Raw genomic sequence first — 19,651 nt, forward strand, 5'->3', positions numbered from 1 at the left:
AGTGTACTACCATGGCCTCATTTGTCTGTTCACCTGGAAAACGGAAAGAAGAAACATGATCTAATTAAATACATAAACGGAGTTAATACTGAAGTCAGGTGTTTTTAAAAAAACAACAACAACAAAACCCTCCCCAAACATCTAAAGTATGTCCATGGTTATGTGTAGGTCCAACAACATGCTGTTTAAAACCAAAAGACTTCATTATTCTGGGGATAATGAATTAAGATAAGGGAAATAAGTAAGATCATTAACATAAATGATAAAATCCCCAGCAAAAATAATTTGATTACATAAAAATACTATTGACGATTTAGAAAACAAAATTTTGGAGGTGTTTTATGCTTTAAAAAGCAGCACCTGAAAGCTACAGACTTTATCAACCTTAATAGGTGAGCATTTAAACTGTTAAACATTACAGGCAAACCTCCACCCCGCCCACTTTCTCTGGAAGGAATTAAACAATCATAAGTGGGAGGGCATAATTCACCAAATAGACTGTACTCTCCAGATTACATCCACATTTCTGTTAAGAACAAAATCAAGCCAATAGAGATGGAGGAAAACCAGGTGTTGAGGTTGAGCACCTTGCTTAATTGCCCCATTCCACAGCCACAGGTATGAGTGGGGTCAGAGATAAAAACACTATGGCAGAGTTTTTTTTACAGTGTCAAAAAGATGCAGAAGCGTGCATTTTAGTATCGTTGGCTGCTGTTTAGGAATATCATTTGTGCCTGTGTCTGCCAAGAAAATTCTCTAAAATGTCCAAGACTATGGCGCCTTGAATAGATAGGGTTTAGAGAGAGTTTTCGGAGATGCTAGGTGATGTATAGGGTGTGTAGACCTATCTGAGGGAGAACCTGTGGCCCGAGATTAATGAGATGGGGCTGCTCTACTCACCTTCAGATGATTTGCAGACCAGGCAGAACAATCCTGAGTGCACTATTTCACAACTGGGTGATGGTTATGAGTGAGAGCATGGGAGGAGGTCCGTTGCAAGTGGAGGGAATTCTTGCTTGTCCAGGATGTTGTACCTGTTGAAGATGGAGGATAGCTGGATTATTTATTCATTTATTTATTTATTTTCCTCGGCAGCTGCTCTTTTAGACTCTGGACCCAATGTAACTGCCATGGAGTCAAGCTGACCGGTTTCTTCAATTTAGCTCCTTGGCACACCTAGAGATCCACGGCCGGGTGATAGGAAACTGGGATAGACTTCAATTCTGTTTCTGCTGGGGCAATGGCAGTTGCAGCCACTCTAACTAAGAAATCGATTAGGTTAATCCAGCCCTTTAAAACCAATGGACACGTAGGGCTGTTTTCCAAGGCTGTCTGTCATGACTACACTTTCCAATAAAGGTGAAAAAGAGAAATATTTGCAGTGGTTGGAGCTGAAACGTTGCAGACATGTAGTGTGAGTTGTGGAGGAGTGGAATTTATGGAGAATTTCATGTCAGCTATCAAAGATAGAATTTTTGTTTTTGTAAAGTTTTGTTTATTAAAATGACCTTGTTGAATTTAATTTCTCTGGAATCTTGCAGCATTTTGTGATGAAAGTTAGCACACGTCTAGAGAAGGTAACCCAGAGGAGTAGTCAACTGACAATTTCATGTTTACAGTAGAGATGGCACGATACCGATATCATAAATTTGGATATCTGCCGATACTGATATGAATCCGATGTAGTGTATTTTTTAATCAATAAAACGATTTTTAATATCTTGCTGCATTTTGTATAAGTTCATACTCAAGTTTTAAAAAACAAAACACTAAAGCTATTCTGTTATACCTGTATGCAAAAAATACACTGCACCCAAAATATTTCATAGTTCAGCAATACTGATCAATCTAATAAACTTAAACCTACACCTCCCTATTCCTCCCTATTCTGGTATTTTAAAGAGTACTTAGCAGAAATATCAAACAACCTAACTAATAGGGTTGCCAACTCCCAGCAAAAAAAAAAAAAAAAAGGGAACCAGCCCCCACCCTCCGCCTCGTGATGACGTAATCAACTTAAATTTAATGTACGTGTGTAAAAAATAAGTAAATAAATAAAATTAAATACATGTAAAAAAATGCACAGAAATCAGTTATTTTTCTACAATAATTAAATGGATTCAACATCTTTCTTCAACAGAATTGCAGACTGCACAGATGGTACCTTCCCAAAGGAAAAAGTACTACAGCTTACTAGGGTATATTAGAATTAATAGTTACTATATACAGTAATGGACTTCTATACATTTTACATCAGATTAAAACTTTGGGTATAAGATTCAGGTAATTATTTATTAAAAGCTAGACATTTGAAATGAGAATAAGAAAGAAAAGTATTTCTTTGTACCCCCCCTTTCCCTGTTAATGCCCTACCTGCCCCCCTGGCAAAACTTTACTAGACACACCCCTGCACTGTTACCAGCCGTCAGCTACGTAGAAAAGGATCCTGGTGTAGAAAGTAATATTAAATAAATTCTGACAACAGCTTATCAAGCTTAAACGTACTGCTGTTGTTTAGCTGCTGGTTTCCTCTTTCTGGTGCAAAATGGGCCAAAACAAACAAGAGAGACGGGACTTGACAGAAAAGCTGATCAGCTGATCAATCAGTTTCACGATTGAAGTAGCAACAGGAGAGGGAGGAAGAGAGAAGAGGCAGTCGCTCCATATATCGGTTGTTAAGCTTAACGTGAGAATGCTTTACAAACATTCAGAGATGAACTTACACACTTGCTTTACTTCTCTGTGGGATAACTTTCTCGGAGATGAAATGCCGGTTTGGTAGTGAGGCTCCAACCAGACCGCCGAGAGGTCTCGCGCAGCCGCTCTATCACATGACGCATACAGCTCCGATGTGGTAAGGTTATGAACGAAGTTACGCCATGTCGCGACAAGTTTTGTGAGGTGCTTTTGTGATATTTAATGGATCGGATTACATTTTTTTATTTCTCTCCGATATCCGATCCAGTAATTTAGGTCAGTATTGGACCGATACGTAATATCGGGTCGGTCCATCCCTAGTTTACAGTCACAGATGAATTTTAATAAAATTTGTATGTGATGTTATAATTTTCTAACATTTCTAACAGGACGTTATCACATTCCTTTGAAGTTTTTAAATTTGAGCACACTTGTCATTTCTTGGGAGTATGAAAGCAGTTTGAGATGAAACTTGGCCCAGAGGAGAGAAAAAATCTGAAAGTTTCACGTCAACTATCAAGGGTGATTTTTAATGAATTTTTGAATATGATGCAATCAGGCTCTTTCAGTGCAATGTTTGTTTTTATGTCTGCGCAAGCTTACATTTGCGATCAGCAATGAAGGAGAATCGGTGCAGTTGTAAAAGTGCAAGAAAATTTATATGGCGGATAGGAGGTGGCTGGCCTCACTGCGGCTCACAAATGATAGCTAACTTGACCACAGTCACAAATGCAGCCCAATACTCCAAATTTCCCATTGCTACAGGAAATAAAAATCACCAGTTTTCCACAGACGAATATCAGTGTGCATATGAGGAGAATCGTGCAGACATCTCATTTCTCGCTGAGGAGTTTCAACAGCGTGTCCTGGATTTTGCTGATTTTTTTTTTCCTCTCCTTTCTCCGTGAACCCCGGTGACGCTCCAGACCACCTGCAGGTGGAGCTCATCAAGCTACAGTGTGACGCTGAGTGTCACATTTGGCACCAACAGCTCCTGCTTTTCAACTTTTACCACCAGCTTTATGAAAGCAGGTTCCAAGAGATTTGAACATTTCTAAGAAATTGATAAGCTTGTTTGGCAAGACATTCTTGGTTATGAACTTTAGCAAGAAGCGCATAAGGACAAGACACTCACCAGCATGACATCTTGTGCATCAAAATCACTGTCTCTGAGCCAGACCTGGCCTTCTTAATGCAATCGAGATCTCAGTGTCACCCTTCACATTAATGCAGGCAAGTTATTTGTTAAGTCTTTTGAGGGGAATGAATTCTAAAATCTCAGTGAATTGATTTTTATTGGAGGATATGTTTAACCTTCTCAAAAGCTTTCAACAGTGATTTTTGGTAAAAAAGTTAAGATTTATTTGCGTTCTGTGTGAAGAAATGAAAAGTATGCCATTTGCAATAAAAATGTCATTAAAGAATTCATTTGCATTTAATATTAATGGTTTGTAGAATGTCAGGCTGAATGGTCAGCCCCCACCTCTCCTCCCCACATCTGGCCCTCTTTGCAAAAGGTTTGGACACCCTGGTATACTGTTTGGTTCTGAGATGTTTTCCAATTTTTTATATTACTATACTGCTTCTATGAAGCTCCCGTGAAAGTTTTTCAATAACCAGACTTTGTATGCCATTATAGTGATGGGGACTACAACACACATTTGTTATCTGTCCTTAATTGGAACAAGTCCAAGTGGCTTTTGGAGAACTACTAACATATAGAAGTTTCTGTACTTTATGAAACCTATAATGTGTTTGTTCACTGTGTGTTAGATAAAAAGATGGAAAGCACAACTACTGCTGTGGTATTATCCCACATGTTTGTCTATAAATCAGTCCTCAACAATTCTTAAAAAGAATTCGCTGTTTTCTTGAAACATTTTAATTTTGTAAACGGAATAGATTAAATATCATTTCATCAACAGCATATACGTATTATTGTGGTTCTGATTTGAATAAATAATAATAATCGTAAATTGTTGATGAATTAAACACAACTCATGTTGTTTTAAAATCATGTGTGGCTCTAAACGGCTCATGGGCAGCACAGTGGTGGAGTGGTTAGCACTGTCCCCTCGCAGCATTCAAATTCCTGCTTGGAAACCCAACAGGGGCCTTACTTTGTGGAGTTTGAATGTTCTGTCCATGCCTGGGTGGGTTTCCTCTGGGTGCTCTGGCTTCCATCTCTGATTAGATTAAGTGCTTAACATGTATAGAATAAAGTGCTCTATGAACATGTAGGTTAAATTATGTTACATGTATTCTTCACTGACCACATTAATGAGTTAAGAATTGTTATTTGCAAAATGCATGCGTGCATAATAGGGTTATCTTTTTTGAGCTAAATTTTATGAACACCTTGCCTATGCATGTTTATCAAGTGTTAACAGTAGTTATTTCCCTTGTACTTTGTGAGGTACAGGATTTTAAAAAAGTTTACATCACTGTCATTTTGTTATTTTTAATGCATATTGTAATACAAGGCATTTTTTGTCCTTTGCTTCTTCTGTTATGTGACATTCTGTGCATTTTCTAGAGGTGGCAAAATAACCCCTCAAAACACTTTAGGTTTAGCAAATGTCAGAATAATAATAGAGTAATATTTGTTTATTTTTATGTTTTAAAAAAGACTGAATTAATTGAACCAGTTATACTACTAATCTTCTAAAATTGAATATATTGATTTTATTTTAGGTTTGCTATGTTAATGTCCTTTGTTTTTAATTAGCAAAAAAGGAAAAAAAACATGATCTTTGTATGATGTGAATCAGCTGAGTAAGATTTTTCTTTTTCAATCTCTGGCAGGTTGCTGTTTTGTAACTTACTATAGCCGCAAATCAGCCTTAGAAGCGCAGAATGCTCTGCACAACATGAAGATTCTGCCAGGGGTAGGTGATAGTCTTTGATTTGCCCTTTCAACACATGTGCGGTTCACATTGAAACCTTGAACTTAATTTTTGTATCAATTTTTGGTTGTCCATCAGAAAAGTGGATAGAGATTAAGCATATTTTGTCTGTCTGAAAGGAAATTAAATCACTCATTTTGAGACATCAAAGGCTATTGATTTCTGTGACGTCTCTATTTTTTTCAGCAGTTGTCCACAGAGCTGCACTAGGCATTTACCCTCCAGATTCTTTGCATGGCAGTTGGTGTGATGTTCCCAATAATACTGGAAAAATAGAAAAGTAAAACTGCAGATAAGAGGAATTAAATGGCAAATTGACTAAGGAAGATAAAAAAATAAATAAAATATCAGTTTAAGAAAAAAAACTGTCTCCCCCTGTTTGTCAGGATTGGTTCATTTTGAAATCCCGATCCTTACAATCATACTTTTTTTTCAATGAACTATGAAACTATTAAACCTACAAATTCACTAACAAATGGCTGAGAAAGAATAAAAGGAGGGTTTAAAAGTGCTAAGTACATAAATAGCTATTCACTGTCAAATCTTAACTAGTTTTCTTGATATTAAGATAGGGTTAGTGTTTGGGTCGGTCAGCTACGGGGCCTCCTCCCAGTGGGATATGCCCCGAACACCTCACCCAGGAGATGCTCAGGGGGTATGCTAATCAGATGCCCCAACCACCTTAACTGGCTTTTTTCGATCCTGAGGAGTAGTGGTTTTACTCTGAGCCCCTCTCGAATGACTAAACTCCTCACCCTATCTCTAAAGGAGAGCCCAGCCATTCTCTGAAGGAAACAAATTTCTGCTGTTGTATTTGCACAATCTCCCTCTTTTGGGCTTTACCCAAAGCTCGTGACAGTAGGAAGGTGAGGGTAGGTTACATAGACTGACTGGTAAATTGAGAGCTTCCCTTTTACACTCGGCTCCCTCTTTGGCACGACAGACAGTGTCTGTATAAATGCAGATGCTTCCACAGGTCCATCTCTGTCTCTCACTCTCCTCTCACTTGTAAACACAACCCAGAGATAAACTCCTCCACTTGGGGCAGCAACTCATCCCTGACCCGGACTGAGCACTTCACTCTTTTGCTCCTGAGGGCCATGGCCTTTAATTTTGAGGTGCGAATTCTTATTCCCGCAAATTCACACTCAACTGGGAACCACTCTGGTGCTTGTTGGAGGGCCTCCACCTGATGAACCTAATACAACCACATAATCTGCATAAAGCAGAGATCAGATCCACAGACCATCAAAATGGAAGCCTATCTCCACCTGGTTACACCTATAAATTCAGTCCATAAAAATGATGAACAACAGTCTGTGACAAAGGACAGCCCTGGTGGAGTCCAGAAATAAGGCAATGTGGATCAAGCCCTTGCAACACTTCCACAGGAACCATAAGAGACACTCCATATTCCTAAAGCACCCGTCACGTGAGACTCTGAGGGACGCAGTCAAATGCCTCCTCAAAGTCCACAAAGCATATGTAGATGGTAAATGGTAAAATGGCCTGTATTTGTATAGCGCTTTACTTAGTCCCTAAGGACCCCAAAGCGCTTTACACTACATTCAGTCGTTCACCCATTCACACACTGGTGATGGCAAATGGCAAATACATGGTAGCCACAGCTGCCCTGGGGCACACTGACAGAGGCGAGGCTGCCGGACACTGGCGCCACCGGGCCCTCTGACCACCACCAGAAGGCAACGGGTGAAGTGTCTTGCCCAAGGACACAACGACCGAGACTGTCCGAGCCGGGGCTGGAACAGCAACCTTCCGATTAAAAGACGAACTGCCAACTCTTGAGCCACGATCGTGAGTGGTTGGGCAAACTCCCACCCTCACCCTCAAATATCTTAGAGGATTAAGAGCTAGTCCAGTGTTCCGCGACCAAGACGAAAACCGCATTGTCCCTCCTCTATCCGAGGTTCCACTAATGGACCAACTGCACCCTGCCATTTACCTTCTGAGGAGTACAATCCCCCCTCCATGTGATGTTGCAGAAAGACTTTCCACTTAAAATGCAGTATTTCAAAAATAATCTAAGAAAAATGTCAATGCTTGATCAAAAGTGAAAGTGTCACTCAGTTTTGTTTTTAAATTAATGAAAAAAAAGTTTAAAAAAAGCAGGTCTTTTAACATAAAAATGCAGCATAAACATGCACTTCCTTATTTTAAAACAATCCTGGTCTATTTATTCTATTTTCTGTTCTTCTGTAAGCAGTAGTGTAGTGACAGTGCCCCCTACTGTAGAGAAAACTTGGTACAGATCTGTACCAAGTGGTACAAATGTACCAAGAGCAAGATAATGCGGTGCTGGCTTAGCAAAGCGAGAATATTTATGCTAATTACATTTCCACCATGCAAGTGGATCTGCATCCAGAGAAGTGAAGTGTAGTGCTTGTAGTCCCCGTATGGCATGAATTCCGAGTGATGCTGGACAAAGGCTTAATGGTTCTTCTCCTCCATTGTAAAGAGCTCTCCAAATAGCTCTGCCATGGCAGATTATTTTTATTTATTTTATTTTTTTAAAGACCAGATGACATTTCTGATGCTTCTGGCTCTTATATTAAAAGACTAAAATTGTTCTCTGCTGAACTGGGGAAAAAGACAAAAACACTGCAAAAGCACAAATATGCTTTATTTAGTAAGTATTTAGAAACAAATACTCACAATATATGGAAGAAAACATAAATAAATAAATTAAGCAATAATATTTTCTCTTTGATATCGATATTGGTGGCAGCTTTTATAATGACTGATAAATTAGAGTTAAAAGGAAAGAGACTGTGCGAGAAACACAATCTAATCATGTTGTTGATGTTGCATCGTTTGCCCACCAGAAGGCACTCTGCAACTTCAGTGTTCGCAGCAACCAGCTGATGCAAAAGGAGCTGATCTGTAGGCAAACATGTAATTCAGGACTTGTTGGGACAATACAATAGGACAATACCATGTCATATCTTAGTAAATAACTGCACTTAAGATGTTTCATGTGTCTTAAAGGAAAATATACCATTTGTCGATATTGGTGTCAATATTGACAAATGTCAAAAACCTACATTGGTTACGTTCTGTTGTGCAGTAATGTTTTTCTTTCTTTTGGTTTTGTTACCATTTTGTTTCCACATCCTGTCCTGTTGTATGTATCTATGTAAATGAGAACATTTTTTCTGTTTGTGGAGCTTTTCAGGTATCTGTAGTCAAATGGGATCCAAACATCTCTAACAAGCACACAATAGTAATTTTTCATAACTTGGCACGTGAAACCAACATATTTGTTTCTGTATCTCTACATGTTGTGTATTTTAGGAAATAATATATATATTTACTGTCTTGCTCAGATGCACCATCCAATCCAAATGAAGCCAGCTGACAGTGAGAAAAACAATGGTAAGGATTTTGTAGCATAAGTACCTGCTAATAAACATACTTGTATGCATGTTGAATGTTGCAGAGCACCATAATTCTTGATATAATGCACAGAAGTTTAATGTTGTCTTATGTTTAATACAGCAGTGGAGGACAGAAAACTGTTTATTGGAATGATCTCCAAGAAGTGTAACGAGAATGATATCCGACTGATGTTTTCACCATATGGACAGATAGAGGAGTGCCGGATACTCAGAGGCCCTGATGGACTTAGCCGTGGTAAGACTTATTTGTGATAAGGTTTAGCTTTCCAGCGTTTGCTATTCTGTTGCCAGGCTTATACACAATTATAGGTTGAAGTGTGGTATTGTGTCTTGTCTGTCTGCAGCTTTGTTATATGGCTGAAAATGACTAAGTCCAGTAGTCATCTTTTGTAATAGTTTATGGTAAGTAAACTAAAGAATTGTAAATTAAAACTCAGCGATCCCCTATGAGCAAGCACTTGCAGTATGGAGCAGAATTAAAAACTCCCTTTTAACGTGTAAAAACCTCTGGCCTGACCAGGCTCAGGGAGGGAAAGCTGTTTTCTTAGGCCAGATTAGAGAAGGAAAGACAGAAGAGTGTCCTGATAACAAAAATTAAACAGGACATAGCACAGATTATGAACCAGGAGCATAACCAAGAAAACTGTTCAAGATCTAATGCTCTACTGTATGCTTTATTAAAAAGGAAAGTGCATGCAGAACTAGGGGTAGGCGATGTATTAGATATACTTTATGTATTGCGAGTTTTGGTTTGGTTAAAATGGTTCTTTTGCAACCATAAACTATAAATTCCCATGGCAATATTAAGCTATGTGCATGTAATTCACTGTTTTGTTTTGTGATTTAACAAGGAGGATGCCAAACAAAATGCAGTAATTTGCCATAAAACATGCCATAAAACTATTGCCACAAAGGGTAGCAATGCCATAAATTTATTCCACCAGCTGAAAAGTCATCCACTGGGGGTGGCTGTAGTTCAGGAGGTAGGTAGGTCACCTACTGATCGGAAGGTTAGTGGTTCGATTCCTGGCTCCTCCAGTCTGCGTGTCAAGTATCCTTGGGCAAGATACTAACCCCAAGTTGCTCTCCGATGCATTCATCAGAGTATGAATGTGTGTGAATGTAGTTCGTAAGCACTCTGTTTAGAAGTGCTTGTGCCAATGGGTGGGATTGGGTGAATGTGGCATGTTGTACAGAGCGCTTCTAGTACTCTGGGAGAGTAGAAACGCGCTATATAAGAATCAGTCTAGTCCATTTATCCTTCAACTGCAAAATGAAGAATGTTTTAAACTTTGCATGTCAACGTCTCCCTACACACCAAAGAAAACATTGAATAAACCAGCTGTGATACCTGTGACTGCCCTTGGTCAGTCGCTTTTAGAGTCACTATCTAGACTTTTGTTTCTGTAATATGAGGTCATTGCATTTTTAATTTTACTGTTTTTATATGTTATAAGCACAAAAAAGAGCCTTTTTAATTTCACTCGTTTTATTTTGTCTTGCGAATTCTTGCTTGATGTACTTTCTTGTTGTTATGATCTTCAGTTTGTTAAAGCTCTAATGTTGACCACAGAAAGAGAGTTACTGTCACAGTATTGTCATTTGGAAAAAACTTCTGTGTACAACTGATGGTTAAAAAATGGTTGAAATAAAACATGTCAATTCATTCAGATTTATTGTATTCAAAGTAGAAAAAAATATTGAATGGTCGATTTGAATGAGTATACCAGTGCAATTTTATTCACTATATGGTTGAAAATAACGTGTTTTTGGAAGTTATTTAAACACTTCATGATATATATCTTGAATCGCAATTAAAAAAAAAAAATATTGCAAAAATATTACAATATTAGATTTTCCTGATATCGCCCAGGCCTTTGCTGAATTTAAATTGCGAGGTGATTCCACAGAGCAGAATCTCTATTCTGTTTTAGGCAAATCTAGGAAGCACAAATAAGCCTGGACTACGTAATGCTTTCTACAGAATAGTCTGGTACTAATAGCTATAGGACCTGATCTTTCAGGACTTTATGTGGGCCTAAGCAAGACGTATACCGTATTTTTCGGACCATAAGGCACACCAGATCATAAGGCGCACTGCCGATGAATGGGTTTGTTTTCATACATAAGGTGCACGGGATTATAAGGCGCATTAAGTGAAACAAAACAGACAGATAAGTCAAACTTTACTCAACTCATTCTTCTTGCTTCCTCCACTTCCATAACATTGATTCATTAATGTTGAATTTATTCGCAGCTGCTCTATTCCCATGTTGTAGCAGTATATTAATTACTAACCTCGTATTGTGGATGAATTATCTCAGTTGTTCTCCTGACTGAAGTTTGGTCCGTTTACAGCATCCTGCCATGCGATTACAGTTGTCCCTAACCATTGGGAACCCTCACGTTAACTTCTATAGAGTGGAAAAAAGTTAGCATTCATCCTCCAGCTTCACTATGTTTATGTTATGCTAACATAGCTGTGTTGCTAGCAATCACGTAGCACATCATTATATACCAGCTAGTCTAACTTCAGTAACCTTACAAATGTCACTGCTGTTTAGTTTTCTGTCTTCATTTATGTTGGAAGTGATAGCAGAGCTGTACATTTTAATTTTTTCAGAAATCTCTGTTTGAAACAAAAAAGAGACACTTTTTATCCATAACAAGAACTCCATAACACCAAATGAACTGTATAACATAAAATGAAAATGCTATTTATGGGTTCCTCACAACAATGATAAGAAAAATAAACTGGGCCAGTATGGCATGTTTGTTAATACAGAGATACACATGTTAATGTGATCTCTGGTCTCCCACTCAGAGACACAGGTCTCCAAGTGTCCAGCATTCAGACGGCTACCTGAGGACACTCTTCGTATGAGAGAAAATCTGCTCACACAGATATGTAGAGCCAAATACTGTCAATAAGGCCTCTGCAATGTTCTGAAGACAGTTAAACTTGTCAGGTAGTGATGTCCAGCAGGTGAAAATGCAAGCTCCATGAACACGCACAGCTATGGATACTAGCTGCGTTCGTAGTTCTGCAAACTTTGACCCCCACAGAGTTGAGCTTTTCAGTTCAGTCAGCTGCATTTCGTTGTCCTTTGTGTCTAGCCAGTTAATGCGAGACAAATCCAGCTGGTCATTAAAGCTTTCTGGTTTGATCAGAAAAGAAAACATTGGTCCATAGACCTGAAAGTCCCGAAAACACATTGTGAATTCTGTCTTGACTCTTCGGATGTATCCGTGTATTTCCGCGGTGCTGATGCTGCGCAGAGCGGAAAGCTCCTGAAACATTTGAAGTGTCGGAATGTGGAAATTTCAACATTGCTTGAAAAAACTGCCAGCTAGCAACGTCCCTCTCACAGGTAGGCGAAGTTATTTTTAGCCAATTACAAGTTGAATCTGGTAGTTGGGGTTGTTGGCTAAGATACCATCATTAAGAAGCGGCACAACTAATGTGTCTATGCGAGCTAATTTGTGATGTTGCACCGCTGTCCCGGCCATTTATTTTTTTTTAATGCACCTTCTCAGATTAATTCACTGTGTGTCGTGCCCAGGGCTGGACTGGAACAAAAAAATTGGCCCGGGCATTTTGACTAGAGACCGGCCCACGAGGTATTATAGGAAAAGTCATAAAGCCTTTGAATGAAAACAAACGCTGTTGTGACAGTGATGTACACTGTCTTGTTGGTATATGTATGATTTCTATACATTTTACATCAGATGAAAACTTTTGTTGTACGATTCAAATAATTATTTATTAAAAACTAGACATTTTAAATGAGAATAAGAAAGAAAAGTATTTCTTTGTGCCCCCATTTCCCTGTTAATGCCCTACATGGCCCCCTGGCAAAACTTTGCTAGACCCGCCCCTGCACAGTAACCAGCTGTCAGCTACATAGAAAAGGATCCTGGTGTTATTTGTCTCTCAGAAACAGTTCATAACTTCCCTTCAACTCATTCATGCCACCTTAAAGGTAAACCTGTTTCTCCATCACCTGTTCAGCTCTGATGATTGAGTAAGGACATCTCCTGGGTTCATCTTCATGTTTCCCTCTTATCAGATAACCAAACCGATAATATGACCAGCAGCTTTTACAGCTGTGGCTCCAGCAAACATCAGCTGATACTAGAAATTAATATTAAATAAATTCTAACAACAGCTTATCAAGCTTAAACATACCGCTGTTGTTTAGTGTGACATCCATTGGTTTCCTCTTTCTGGCGCAAAGTGAGCGATAAACAAGAGAGACGGGACTTGCGTCAGAAAAGCCGATCAGCTGATCATTGATTAATTTCATAATTGAAGTAGCAACAGGAGGGGGAGAGAATGAGAGAAGAAGAGCAGCTGTGCAGCGTAAAGACTCAGAATAACTCCAGCTTTGTGTATTTTTCCATCCTAGCTGAAGTACGGGACAAACTGTGTTCCTTTTCAGCTCAATACGAAATGCGTAATATTTTCTCTGAATACAGGACGATTCCGTTTTTTTACGGGACTTTTTGCAACTCTAACTAACCTTATGAATAAAATAAAGTTCACTATCAGTAACATCATAGCACCCACCCAGCTGTATAGAGACTCATGCTAGCTAGTACCCAGTACGAGTTATTGTAACTGACTGTAAAAAGTCAGCACAATGAAAATAAACTACACCTAAACTTGGTTTATATCTGACCCAGATAGACTGCAGGTCATAACTTCTTACCTGAAGTTCAGTTCACCTGACACTCGGACCGGCGGCCGCCTCGGGTCTCTCCTCCTTCTGCCTCCCCTTTCCCTCATCCACCTGCTGGCCTCCACCACTTGCTAATGTTACTGAATCTGTGGAAGCTCCGCCATAGTCACCACCAAACAACTGAGTTATTTTTACACATTGGCCAGCATCTGGCTAATCCACCACCTTTCATTGTTTATACCGTTACAAATACAACAACAAAACCATCGGCCCGTAAAAAACAAAAAATCACAATCGGCCCACCGGGCAAATGCCCGGTATGCCCGATGGCCAGTCCAGCTATGGTCGTGCCATCAGTTAACCCTGATGGCACGCGTGCCCAGGGTTGCCAACCCCTGATTTAGACAGTTTTTAACTCTCAGTGATCCCGTACTATTTGTTTGACTTTGGGATCTAAAGCGAAAGGAGTTTTGGACCCAGATTACTCCGTGAGGCTCTTGACTACGGTAGCCGTAATCCTACGACAATCTAAGTGGTGTGGCTTCGTAGCTTACCAAAGTCATATTAAAAAATTTTTTGGCAGTTTCTGGTGTCATGACCAGAAACCACCTATTCGGTGGCTTCGGTGGCTGCTCCCCACAATCTTGATAGAAAAACACCGAAACTCGTTAACAGACAATTCAACTGGGCAAGACAAATGCAGCTGGTGACGGAATAAGGCAAAGGGAACTCAAAATGCCAAAGGGACAGGATAAAGCCACTTCCTAATGCTAGAATCATGACAGGACAAGCTAGCATGAGCCCCGTTAGCATAGCTAGCAATTCAGCTGGTGAGCTACTAAAGGGTATCGAATCATTGAAATCAGAAATCAAACAAGATAATGAAGGTCTGAGAAAAGACATTAGCATGCTACAGCAGGAACTGGGTGGCAAACTCGACAAGATAATGGAGGACATAAAAGCTCTGTCGGAGAGAGTGGGGGACGCGGAGACCGAGTGGGAAACATAGAAGACATGACACTGGAGCTAACCGAAGCGCTCTTCCAAAGCCTAAAAGCACAGAAATTGATCCGAAACAAGCTGGCAGATCTAGAATCAAAATCCCACAGAAACAATATACGCATGTTTGGAGTGGAAGATAGCGCTGAGGGGAAATCTGTCCAAGAGTTGCTTCAGCACGAATTACCTATGCCAGATGGGCTGGAGCTCAAGATCCAGCGGGCCCACCGTGCCCCCGCACAGAAATCGCCCCCTGGAGACCCCCCGCGACCGGTCCTTGTTAATTTCCAGGAATTCACAACAAAAGAACTTATACTCTAAGAAGCTTGGACGAAGAAGCAAATCCAGGTGAATGGCAAGATGATCTATTTTGATAATGATTATGCATCAGATACTGTCCAAAAGCGGAAACAATGCAGAGAAGTCAAACAGACATTATAGGACGCGGGCGTGCGCTTCCAAACTCCATATACGTGTATGCGGATCCACTGGCTGGACAGAGTTAGATACTACAGCAGCGCATGTGACGCGGCTCTGGAGCTGCAGAGGCGGGGATACGTCATGCGGATCCCAACAGCGACTGAAGAGGAGGACGCGCTGTTTAGAAAGTGTCGAGAGTGGAAACGGGTCTCATTCTCTCGACGAGAGCAAGCTGCTTCCCGGGGCAGAGAGCTAAAGAAAAGCTGAAGAATTTCAGAGAAGTGATGGTTAGCTCGGGGGACATCTTTCCCCTGCCACTGACCAGAATACGACACGATTGCCTCATCAATTCATAGAATGGGAGGGGCAGCACCGGATGGAGGTAAATACGTTGGACAATAACAGAGGTTCCCAAAGTGTGAGGCCCGCCCCCTAGGGGGGGAGCAGAGCCATTGCAGGGGGGGGCGCAGTACAAAAAAAAAAGAAAGAGCTTGGACACTGCTAGCATAATGGACAGGTTTTTGACGGGGCTCCCACACAAATGTAAAGCAGGAGATGAAGCATTGCCAAATATGTTTCCAAACCAATTTCCTTCCAAGCCAAAGACTAGAAAATATGGTGAAGCATATCTTCCCTTTGGCTTCACCTGCACAAGTGCGAAGGTAGGTCTCCCCTGCAGAATTGGTTTTCCCTGCATCGGGAGCACGCACTGGGCTCTCAAAATCATGGACAAACAGTATCCCACATTCTTGATTTTTAGTTCACAAACACTTCTTGTAATGACTAACTACTCCTGACATTTTGGAGATGTTAGCTCTTTATACAGTAAAGTTACAGTGGGATACAAATCATATCAGGCTGATCCTGCCATAATTTGTTCCCCCTGTCCAAATCACGGACAAACAGTATCTCACAGCTGTTTATGTTTTTGAACCCATTTTGCACAGAGAGGCATTTTTTGAAAAATGTATTGATAGCAATGTTGAATATTACACAGAAAAAAACCCAACTACACGTAAAATAATTACACCATGATGCCTCTGCCTTTTTAAATGGAGGGACAGTAACTGCCTGTGTGTATGTAAGCGTGTAAAAACTGAAGATAGAGACAAAATACTGTTAATCTTACTATCTGCCATTGTAGAAATTAATCTCATGTAAACAATAACGTGGCGCACAGCGTGACATGAAAAAAGGCACATAGCTTTGACGTTGTGTGACGAACTCTGTATTCCTCGTCCGCACGTAAACGCAAAAACTGAGTTTTAAAAAAATCTCTGTTTTCGGTGATTCAAAACGCCATTTACGTGTGGACGAAAGGCCCAAACGCATTGAAACAGCTGCGTTTTCAAAAATACCCATGTAGGTGTGCACGTAGCATAAAATAGTTAGTAGTGTATTTTATTTTTATCTGTAATTTATTGCAGTTTACTTTTATTTGTTTAATTGTTTACTAAATGTTTGAGGTGTGAAATAAACCGCAATGGAGTTTGAAAACAAAATATGGGTGTGTGTGGTTGGAGGATGTGTTTGTGCGGGGGTGGTGGTGGTGGTGGTGGGGGGGGGGGTGTTAGGTGGTGGGGGGTGCGAAGATTTTACTTGTTAAACCAGGGGGGGGCCTAGCAACAAAAAAAGTTTGGGAACCACTGGACTATAAGATGGAAACAATATTTTCAGTCTCCGAACTTTATATAGGGCCCTCCCTTTGTGGAGGTTACTACCCTAGACCTGCCAACGGGGTCATGGTGGGAGACTGTCTTTTCCCACTTAATGGGAGTCACAGGCATTTGTTTATTCTTTGTTTTATGTTCAGCAATGTTGTTCTTTGTCTGTTTGAATCGGTGGGGACTGTTTTTACACATTTTACAAGACATGAGTGGTGTAGGTAAAGTAAACATTATCTCAATCAATATCAATGGTCTGGGGAATCCAGTTAAAAGGAGTAGGTTGTTATATTTATCCAAGAAACCCATATGTCAAAAGAAGAGCATGAAAAATTTAAAAAGTTCGGTTATTAAATTCCTTCTACAGCTCATTTAAGAATAGTAGACGAAGAGGAGTTATAACTTTAATCTCTAATACGGTAAATTTTGAAATGTTGGAGGAAGACTGTGATAAGGCAGATATGTTGCTGTTAAAGGGAGGATTGATAATAATATGGTATCCCTGATAAATGTGTATGCCCCCCACAGAGGGCGACCCAAAATTCTATCAAAAACTATCTGAAAAAATCATTAGTTTTAGTGAAGGGACTTTGATATGTGGGGGTGACTGGAACTGTGTATTAAATCATACTAAAGATACTACAAGTTTAAAAAGACGCAAAAATAGGCTCTTAATTTGCTTATAAAGGAAGCGGATCTTTGTGATGTGTGGAGAGAGCTACACCCTCTGGAGAAGGACTATACTCATTTCTCAGTAGCTCATAAGGTACACTCAAGGATTAATTTCTTTTTGATAAACAGAAGCGATAGACACAGAGTCATAGATTGTAGATTATAGCTGCTCTGTCGGATCACAATGCCATACACTTGACTGTTCACTTACACAATCAGAATAAGAAATCATGTGGAAATTAAATACTGGTATTCTTAACAATGAATCTGTGGTACAAGAGATTTACAAGTCAGTATCGCTGATAATAGAGATGAACAGATGGAACCAACAGTTATTTGGGATACTGTTAAAGCAGTAATTCGAGGATATCTGCTATCAAGGACTACCCATATCAAAAAAACGAAAAGCTTACACAATTCAAATTAGAACAATGATTAAGAGATCCAAAAAAAAAAAAAAACCAGCATACAGATGTGAGTGCCAACTTGGCTGAAAGTATCAAAGATGTAAAAAAACAACTAAGCGATCTGTCTATGGAGGAAATGGAAAAGAAATTGAGATTCACAAAACAAACATTTTATGAGTCTGGTTCCAAAGCAACTAAAATACTGGCCAAACGCTTAAAATCAATACAAATATGTAATGCAATTAATAAGATCAGAGACCCAAAAACTAATCCAAAACCCAAAAATATATGAACCAGCACAGATAAAAAACATTTTTCAAAAATACTACAAAACCTTATATAATCAACCTGATCAGATAGACGGAGAAGAAATTGAAGATTATTTGGCTCACTTAGGCCCTCCTTCTATTGGAACAATTCAAAATGAGTCTTTAACTAAACCAATCGCTAAAGAAGAACTGGATAAGGCAATAAGGAAATTGAAACCTAATAAAAGTCCAGGGAGTGATGGGTACCCCAATGAGTGGTACAAGATTTTTAAAGAGGTCCTGGCTCCTCTCTTGATAGATTCTTTCAACATTTCAACTGGACACTAAAACATGCTAAAACTCCACCCTCTTGGAAAGAGGCCATCATATCAGTCCTACCAAAATAAGGTAAAAACAAGGAAAATTGTGACTCTTATCGCCCAATCTCTATCTAAAATGGGGACTATAAATTATTTACCTCCATAATTACAAGACGCTTAGAGCTGTTCCCCCCAGATCTGATGGATGTAGATCAGACAGGATTCATGAAGGGGCGACAGACGCAAGATAATATACGACGCACACTGCATATAATTAATGAAGTTAATAAACAGTAAACTCCAACAGTCTCAGTAAGCCTAGATGCTGAAAAGGCTTTTGACAGTCTCTTGGATATTTCTCTTTGCTGTCTTGAAAAGAATGGGCTTTAACAGTATCTTTATGGAGTGTAAACAATCCTTGTATCACAGGCCATTGGCTAGAGTCAAAATAAATGGGGATCTGACAGACAGTTTTGAGCTCTTCAGAGGAACTAGGCAGGGTTGTTGCCTCAGTCCAGCCCTTTTTGCTCTGTATATTGAGACTTTGGCTCAGTGCATATGGCAAAGTACACATTTAAAAGTGGTTACAGTTTCAAAAGTTGAACAATTAATAGGTCTCTTTGCTGATGATATAATAATATACTTACAGGATCCTGACACGACCTTTCCTCAATTGATTAAAGTATTTAAACATTTTGGTAAAAAATCAGGGTATAAACTAAACATCTTAAAGACTCAAGTACTTTGTATGAACTATTCCCCCAGAGATTCAATCCAAAAGAAATATAAACTAAAATGGGACTCAAATAAGATCAAATATTTAGGTGTCTATCTAATCAGTGATTTAGGAACATTATATGAGGCAAATTATGGCAAGATTAGCGACGCGATTCAAAAAGATTTGACTAAATGGGCACCACTTGTCATGGATCTCCAGTCTATATACCAGACGTACAATTTGGCAAAAGGGATAAACTAGTGAGCAGATTTATTTGGAAAGGGACAAAGCCAAGAGTAAGATTTAAAACCCTCCTCCTCTTTCTTTTCCTAGTTGGACTCGCCCTCCCGAATTTCAAGGAATACTTTTATGCAGCCCAGCTGAGATATATTGTATACTGGTGCTCACCGGACTACACCTCAAAATGGAAACATATTGAGATAAATTATTGTTCATCATGTCAACCACAAGCAAGATTGGGAGAAGAAACTATACAGTCTAC

At 39.6% G+C, this 19,651-nt stretch overlaps 1 protein-coding gene across 5 annotated transcripts in view; it reads left to right on the forward strand.

Annotated features, from left to right (window-relative positions):
* celf1 (cugbp, Elav-like family member 1) overlaps positions 1–19,651 on the forward strand; it is a 67,035-nt gene that overhangs the window by 27,328 nt on the left and 20,056 nt on the right. For 3 of the 5 annotated variants that reach the window (XM_063470760.1, XM_063470769.1, XM_063470796.1), the window contains 3 exons: positions 5,503–5,585; positions 8,948–8,996; positions 9,120–9,254. In XM_063470760.1, the coding sequence (XP_063326830.1) occupies positions 5,503–5,585; positions 8,948–8,996; positions 9,120–9,254 (267 nt within the window). The remainder of the gene's footprint in view (positions 1–5,502; positions 5,586–8,947; positions 8,997–9,119; positions 9,255–19,651) is intronic. The other 2 variants (XM_063470779.1, XM_063470787.1) reach the window with 1 other exon arrangement.

The sequence above is a fragment of the Pelmatolapia mariae genome, linkage group LG1 (assembly GCF_036321145.2).
Source record: "Pelmatolapia mariae isolate MD_Pm_ZW linkage group LG1, Pm_UMD_F_2, whole genome shotgun sequence".
NCBI lineage: Eukaryota > Metazoa > Chordata > Actinopteri > Cichliformes > Cichlidae > Pelmatolapia > Pelmatolapia mariae.